This window comes from Talpa occidentalis, unplaced genomic scaffold (assembly GCF_014898055.3).
Source record: "Talpa occidentalis isolate TD23 unplaced genomic scaffold, MPIMG_talOcc4v2.1 talOcc4.2, whole genome shotgun sequence".
Taxonomy (NCBI): domain Eukaryota; kingdom Metazoa; phylum Chordata; class Mammalia; order Eulipotyphla; family Talpidae; genus Talpa; species Talpa occidentalis.
Genome location: NW_023602073.1, coordinates 120,339,864 through 120,348,859, shown reverse-complemented (window position 1 = coordinate 120,348,859; position 8,996 = coordinate 120,339,864). Strand labels below are relative to the sequence as shown.

Below are 8,996 nucleotides of genomic sequence, written 5' to 3'. Positions count from 1 at the left end.
AATACAATCTAAAATTATAGTATCACATCTGTTAGAATGGCCATCATCAAACAACATGCCAGGTAAATGTTGGCATGAATGTGGAGAAAAGAAAGTCTTGGTGCACTGTTAGATTATAAATTAGTGTAACTATGGAAATAATAGAGAGGGTCCTCAAAAAGTTAAAATAGGACTACCATCTGATCTAGCAAGTCCACTTTTGGGAATATATCCATAGGAAATGAAAGCACTAACTTGAAAAGGTTATCTGCAATCCCCATGTTCTCAGCAGCAGCATTAATAATCACAAAGACAGACACAACCTAAGTGTCCACTTAATAGATGAACGGTTAATGTATATATGGCATCTATACACTCAGTCATGAATCACAATAATGAAGATATGTTGTGAGAAAAAAGTCTTTAGGCAATTTTGCCATTGTATGAATGTCAGAGTAAATACACAAACCTAGGTCAAACAGCCTATAAACCTTATCTAATGCAGCCTATTGGGACCTCTCTCATATGAGTCTTTATTGACCAGAAGGTTAAGTGACGCATGACTATATAATGAAATAGTAAACCACTGTTTACAAAAAAACAAAACTAGAAAATCCTATCGTTGGTGACACATGGATGGACCACATATTAGGCTACATAAAGTAAGAAAACTACTGTATGATTTCACACAGAGAATCAAAAACCAAACTCAGAGCCTTGTGATTAACAGAGGCAGAGGTGGGCAGTGGAGTAATGTGGTCAGAGGTACAAATTTGCAGTTACAAGATAAATAGTAGGAAATAATATATAACATGATGACTACAGGTAACACTGCTGTATGAAATATAGGAAAGTTGTTTAAAAAGAGTAAATCCTAAGCATTTTCATCACATTACAACACTATAAAGATTCATGAAAGTACTAGGAACAAATGGCAACAAATGTGCAAATTCATAAAAACAACATTCCGAGACTAAATCAGGAAGACAGAAAACTTGAACTGATCATGACTAAGGAAACTGTAACAGTAATCACTAGCTTCCCCCAAAACAAAAGCCCAGGATCAGATGGACTCATTAGTGAACTCTACCAAACTTTTAAAGAATACCCATCCTTCTCAATCTCTTGTGTAAAACTGAAAGGGAGGGAAAACTACCAACTGCATTCAACGAAGCCAACAATATCTGCTTCCAAAACTTGACAAGGGCAATACTAAAAAAGGTGAATATTAGCCCAACATCTCTGATGAACATGGATGTAAAACCTGAACAAAAATACTAGCAACCTGAATTCAGTATTACAGTCAAAGAAACATACCATGACCAGGTTGACCCCATACCATCCCTGGTTTACCCCATTCCATCCCTCCAGGGATGGAGGATGGTTTAACGTATGCAAATCAATGAACATGAGACACCACATTAACAAAAAGACAAAAGACATATGATCATATTAATACACAGAAAAAAACATTTGACAAGATCCAACATTGTTTTATGATAAAACCCCTTAATATAGTAGATAAGTCATATATGATAAGCCCACAGCCAAGATCATACTCAATGATGAAAACAGAAAGCTTTTTCACTAATATCAGGATTATGAAATTCTTTTCCATTTCCACTAGGATTCAATATAGTGTTGAAAGTGGTAACAAATGCAATTAGATAGGAAAAAGATATAAAAAGGTAACCAATTGGAAAGGAAGTAAACTATCACTACTTGCAGATGATATACATAGAAATTCCTAAAGATGCCAGTAAAAAGCTATTAAAAATAATGTGATTACAGGGCCTCCCCAGTGGCGCAGCGGTTGAGCGCTGGGCTGCGAAGCTGCCCACAGCCTCTGCAGCACCGGTTCGATCCCCGGCCACCGGGCAAGGGTCCCACATGGCACGTAGACCTCTCCTTTCCCCCGCTGCTCCCCTCAGCAGTGTACTTTGATCCTTCTGCCTGCTCTGCTCCCTGCTCTGGCTCTGGTGAATTCTCTCACCCTCCCGTGCTTCTGACTGTACCCAGTGCTTGTATAAATAAATACATGATATAAATAAATATCTAAATAAATCTTAAAAAAATAATGTGATTATAGTAAAGTTAAGATTACAAAATTAACACACAACCATATGAGTAGTGTTTCTGTGTGCAAATAATAAACAGAAGTAATCAGGAAAACAATCCCATTTACAATCACAGCAAAAGTTACTAATACCTTGTAATAAATTTAATCAAAGAAGTGAAAGATTAGTACACTGACAACTATTAAGACATTGTTGCAAGAAATGAAATAGAGACAAAAGGAAAGATATTTTGTGCTCATGGATTGGAAAAATTAACATAGCAAAAATGGTTACACTATCTAAAGCAAAACACAGATTAAATGCAACCCCTATCAAAATCCCAATGGCATTCTTCACAGGAACAGAACCAAAAAACTATGAAATTTATATGGAACTATGAAAGATCCCAATTAGCGAAAAAACCCTTCTGAGAAAAAAGTCCAAAAGTGGAGAGATCATGCTCTTTGACTTTACTACAAAGAAATTACAATTAAAACAACATAGTATTGGAATAAACACACACACACACACACGGATGAAAGAGGATCAAGACCCCAGAAATAAAACCACTTATGTACTATTAATTATGACAAAGCCGCCAAGCGTTTAAATGAAGCAAGGAAAGTATCTTCAATAAATGGTGTTGGGAAAACTGGACAGCCAGATATGAAAGAATGAAACTAGACAACACACTAATAGTATACACAGAAATTAGCTCATAATGGATTTTATAAAGACTTGAACATAAGAACTGAAGCCATAAAATACATGGAAAAAAACAATCAATGCTTCTTTTCCTTAGAGATATGTTTAAAGACTCAACTTCAAAAGCAAGGAAAACAAAGCTAAAATAAACAAATGGGATTACATCAAATTAGAAAGCTTCTGGACAGTAAAAGAAATTTGCATCAAAACAAAGATGCCCTACAGAATGGGAGATGCTTGCAAACATCTGACAAAGGATATAAATCCAAAATATACAAAGACTCATAAAACACAACAATAAATTTCCCTATTAAAAAATGACAAAGGATATAAATAAATAGTTCTCCAAAGACAACATACAGATTGCTAACAGGCACATGAAAAGATGTGCATGTCTTGTAGGGAAATGCAAATCAAGACATACACCTCATATTTGTGAGAACAGCTACTATCCCAAAGATAAGAAACAAGTACTGGGGATGTGAAGGGAAAGGAATCCTTGTATACTCTCGGTAGGAATGTACACTGGTGCAGCTATTATGCAAAGCAATATGGCGATTCCTCAAAAATTGTAAAATAAGAAATTTCATTACTATCCAGTTATCCCACCACTGGGTATTACCTGAAAAATACAAATGCTTTATTCAAAGAGATACATATGTTACCTTGTTTACCGCAGCATTATTAACAACAGCCAAGAGATAGAAACTCAAAATATCTGTGGGCAGAGACTGATAAACGTGGAATATATACACAATGAATACCACTCAGCTATTTAAGAAAGGATAAAAATCTGCCGCTTACAACATGAATGGACCTAAGGGTTATTATGTTTAGTGAAATAAACGAGACAAGGCAAACATCATATAATTTCACTCTTATGTGGTATGAAGAGAAAACAAAGGGATGAACTATGTAAAAACAAAAACTCAGATAATTAGTGGTCACCAGAGAGGAAGGGGGAAGAAGGGTGGCGAAGCAGGGGAAAAGGAATCAGTTGGATGATAAGGGGTACAGAATTGGACTTGCACTGGTAAGCTTAATGTAGTACAAACATGCTTGGTTTTTAATGATGCATACCTAAAATGTTATGATGTTTTACTTCAAGGAAAAAAAATTCATGTCACCAGAATCTTTTTCATTTTATTATATCTATATGAGATATCCATGTAAGTTAGCTTATACATCTATGTTAGCTGAGCCTAATGCTCACATGTTCATATAAAATTACATATAAAATATTTTCAACTATCATTTCCTAGTATGTATAAATCAAAGAATCATGTTGTATGCCTTTAACTTAAACAGTGGTATCTGTCAATTATTTCTCAATGAACCTGGGAGTGGGTTGGGGAGGGAAGCCAATTCCAAAGGTTGTATAAAGTATTATCTCATTATGGAAAAGGGGAGCTTAGTAGTACCTGGAATCAGTGAAGAGAGGGACCATTGTGGATGAGCTGAATGTTTTAAAAGAAATTACCAAATTGTTTCCCAATTGACTATCATTTCATATTCATACCATAAATGCAATTAGCAATTCAGTTTCTTCGCACACTCATAAGCATTTGACGTTGTCATTTTTCATTTTAGCCATTCTTAATAGGAATGTTGTGATATCTGACTGTGGTTTAAATTTGCCTTTCCCAAATGACCAACGACGTGAAGTATCTTTTTATGTGCTTTTTTTGATGCTCTTTGATGAAATGTCTATATCTTTGGACCATTTTCTAATTGCATTGTTTTTTTTAACTACTGTTAAGTCTCAAGAGCTATTTCCTTGTCCTTTCTTAAATTGTTTGCAAATATTTTTTCCAGCCTGGAACTTTGCCTTTCCACCCTCCTAGAGGGTGTTTTACAGAAATATGTTTATCCTTTATCTTACTTTTTATTGGCTAAAAAGTATGTAACACTATGACAGACCAGAAAAACACATCTGTGTACTGGACAAAAAGATGTTCTATTCCCCTACCATTATTTTCTTTGCACTGAGAGATAGGATGAAGAGAAATTTTGTTCCTCTTTTAGTGAGTATATTGAGGTTATCCAGAGAAAAAGAAGCAATCAAATATGTATACATATGGAGAAAAACATTACAAATATTTAACTCATTAACTATGAAGATTGTTGTACAAGTCCAAAATCTGTGCATGGGGCTGGTAGACCAGGATACATAAAAGACCATTATTTGTAGGTAGGGATGCCTTAGTTGTTCTTGAGACTGCATGGTAGGCATCACAGAACTTTTAGGCTCATAAAAATGTTTGACAGTTCAATCTATTAAGTCAACACTAACAACAGTGAAAAGTCTAGTAAACAGCTTGTACCTTTGATATATATTGAAAAAGGCACTTCACTACTTTGCCCTTTCTTCCCTACAAATTAAATGTCCAATCTAATTATGGGGAAAATGCCAGGTAACCCAAAACTGAGAGACATTCTACAAAACACCAGGCCAATGGTCCTTAAAACTGTCAAGGTTCTAGTTTATCTGTATTGTAATTACCATGCTTGCTACCTTGAAATGCACTGATTTGCTTTATGGCATAATTAATGGCAACCACTTCTTAAAAAGTAGTTCTCATATGCTTGAAACAAAGTTCAAGACCCTAATTCTTCCACGTGAGTATTATTTGGTCATTTTTCCAGTCTGCAGACCATTTGTTCTTACACTTCAGCCTTTAAACTCCAGATTATTCATATGAAACACAGTGATATACCCTAAAAGAATATATAGCTCTCTAAGTCACAAGCTATCTCCCAGGGCCCTACTTCTATCTCCCTGAGGTAACAGAATGTTGGAAGTAAAATGGAGATGCAGGGTACCCACTAGGTTAACTGTCTTCATAATGTGGTACTCCATATTGTACAAAGGCAGCTTCCTCTGCTAAAAACAAGCTGGATTACCTTTCAAGAAATCCATTTCCAGACTTTCAATTTCCACATGTATTCTTTCCTAAAGTTGATCTGCATGAAAAGATACCTCAGGACAAGGCACCATCTTTCTTAACAAGTACTCTTTTCACATTTGACAAAACAAAGATACACCTATTTATCTGTTCTGAATCTTGCTAATAAGTTACTTTTGATTAAACCTCTAAAAACATTAAACAGACAATTTTACATATTGGAAAGACAGTGGTACTAAGTAGTAAAAAAAAAAATCCTTGTAGTTCAGATGGTTTCTACTTTTTCGCTTTGAACAAAAGGATGATCTAAACCACCAGCTGATAAACTAACAAAATTCCTCCCAATCTCTCTACTTACTGTTTTGAATATAAACAGAACTTTACATCCATAACAGGAAAAAGAAAATTAATGCTCTATTGATAATTATAACATTCACCTCTAGATAAAAGATGAATTTCCAGTAAAATTTTATGCTTAACAGCAGATCAAAATTTGGATTATACTGTATTAGTGAGTACTAAGAACTGTAACAGATCAACCAAAAAAATAAAATTCAGAGACAGGAGATAGTAAAAGTTTGTCTTCTCTTTACCTAAAGTGTACAACGGGTGTCTAGGATTAATGACAGCGCTCTCCTAAGCAGCAGAAGCCACATATTACTCTGCATCAAGTCAGTGAAGGAGTAAAGGGCAAGGAGGATTGCATGGAGGAAGTTTTCAAAGATCAGACCTAGAACTTCTGTAAATCACTTCTCCTGTTTTATGTATTAAAACTCAGCCACATAGTCACCCTGTTTACAAAGGTGGAAGAAATCTAACTGCATGATAGGAATAGGAAATCATCTGGTAGTCCGTTAACAGTCTCTGCCAAATATATCTGTACCATTTTGATCCGCTGTATTGATAATTTGCTACGTTTTTTTAATGCTTATAATCTTAAGGCAAAAGGAAACAACTTCAAATATACATGTAGAGAGATGCATTTTCAATGTATGACTTCCACGCATAATAAAAATAGGATTAATATTATTGAAGGAGAGGATAAATGTTGGTTCATATCAAATCAGTATGATATTTAGATGTTTTCAGGTTAATTTAAAAGACGCATGTAACAATAAAACAGAAGTATTAACAATGATCTAAATTCCTTCCAACTATTAAAACTAAAGATTGAAAAAATCTTAAATGTCATCTCAGAAAGTACTAGGGGTATAAAACTTTTCAAAATTATTTTTACAGTACTTTTACTGCTCCAAAATGAACCCAAGGAATATACACTTGATCCCAACTCATAGTGAGGAAGGGAAGGAAAAAAGTCTCTATAAAGTTTTCTCTATACTTGAGCTCCTCTCCTCACCTTAACCCTTCTCTAGGGAACATGATCTCTACAGCATATATGGGAAAACCTTCCAGAGTCTTAAAATAATTCATCAACATTTTAGGATATGGTAGGGGTTTCCTATGACTGTGCTAGGCTTTACTATGAATTTTACATCACCATAAGAGAAATTATAGGATAACAAGAAACAGAATATGGCCAACATGAAGGGTATCTGTAATTCCTTATCAAATACCTCTATAAAATATTCAGATATTAACTGCCCTGTTCCAATTCTCTGCTTGAAAATGGAATTAAGTGATCAAAGAGGTCCCCTGGCCATTTATATTAAGTCTCTACGATCCTCCTCAGCAACTGTTCCAATAGGAAAAGGTGATCTGATGATCTCTCTTATCTCTCTGGGCAAAAATTAGAGGCCCTTGGTAGCATCTAGTGATAATGTCTTACCTCATTTGGGACAATGAGAGGTATATTTCTCTCAGTTCTTTATTAGAAACAGAAAGCAAGCCAATATAATTTTTAAACAAAGAAGAATTTTAAAACACATTAAATTTAGAGACATTATATTCCCTCTTTGTTGTAATACAGAGTTTGTCTTTTGAGATGAGGCACAAAGATCTGATGTGACTCACATTAAGAAGGGACAACTGACACAGTTTACAGTTTAAGTCTATCTAATTTCAATGAAAAGGAAAAATCATTAACAAGTGGGTATCACCTACAAAGGAGGCACGTAACAGACACCAGTACACAACATTCATTATATTTATTTTACTAAATAGTATGGTTCAAAAAAAAAAAAAAAACCAGAAAAATTTTACTTAGAACTAGTCCAGTGAAGTGGACAGGGTTGATGCCATCCCATCCACTTCAGTCTACATATATAGAGCTGGAACCATATAAGACAGCAAGCACTCATGTATACTTTGCCTTTCCTGTTGAACATGAACTTCTCTGAACCAAGAAAGACAAAGAAAGTTTTACAAGATACAGGCACTTTATGTTCCCAGTTTTAAAAGTATGCCAAGTGAAAAATACTTAATGAAAGTAACTGGAACAGACGAAGTTTTAGGAATTCTACCATTAGCTCTAGTGACTTACACTCAATGGGAACAGACAGCATCAAACAAGTAAGACAAACAAAAGTTTAACTGGGGTTAATAGGCATATATGTAAAAAAAAGAAATCCAATTTACTATAATTGAAGGGAAACTGCCATTTGAATCCAACTTAAAGATATGCCAATAATGTGCATTAAATCTTGTGTACCTAAATAGCTGAGTAACACCTGAAAGCTTTGCAAGAGTGTGTGGTTAGTGAGAAAAGCAAAAGATGCTTTCTATTCCACAGTATCTGATTAGACAAAACAAAGCAATTTACAAAAAAAAAGTACCAAATGATACTTTAAAATAAATAGTTCATCATTTTGATGAATATATACATACATTGTCCACTTCCTGGGGATTTAGCTATCTAAAAGTGGCATGTCACTATCCAGAGGTGCAGGAGCAAGTTCACATAAATAAAACAGTGTAGCTTCACTAGCTTCAGCTTCAGTCAATGGTTCCAGGCGTACAAGCTTACTCTGTGTTGGTTCTGGATCCAGGCTGCTATCCAGAAGCTCATCAACTTCTATGGGTTTATCTATAGTAGACATAACTTCTGAAGAGGCTGTACTTCCCTGATCAACAGTAGAAGCAGGGTTCCCATCCAGGAATGCAAGAAGTGGAAAAGCAGTATACTGGATAAGCTGCTTGTCTATACAAAAGATTAGAAAAGTGTTCTTTTATCACCAGGTCATATATACAGAGTTCAAGCTGAAGATGGAAAAAGAAATGTGCACATATGCAATCACTACCCTTACCTAGTTTAACAAGAAATATGACAGTGTGTGAGAGTAAATTTAAAATGTGCAAGTCAGGAAAGTTAAGTCTTACTCAATAATTAAGAAATGATGGTTCTTTCAGTTCTCCTAAGGTTAAATGGGAAAAAAAAGAACCACAAGAAATT

General features: G+C 34.8%; 1 protein-coding gene across 6 annotated transcripts in view; it reads right to left on the bottom strand.

Annotated features, from left to right (window-relative positions):
• Window positions 1-7,733: 7,733 nt before the first annotated feature.
• HSF2 (heat shock transcription factor 2) overlaps window positions 7,734-8,996 on the bottom strand; it is a 30,656-nt gene continuing 29,393 nt past the window's right edge. For all 6 annotated transcript variants that reach the window (XM_037520320.2, XM_037520318.1, XM_054697790.1 and 3 more), the window contains one exon: window positions 7,734-8,744. In XM_037520320.2, the coding sequence (XP_037376217.1) occupies window positions 8,452-8,744 (293 nt within the window). In that variant the 3' untranslated portion in view covers window positions 7,734-8,451. The remainder of the gene's footprint in view (window positions 8,745-8,996) is intronic.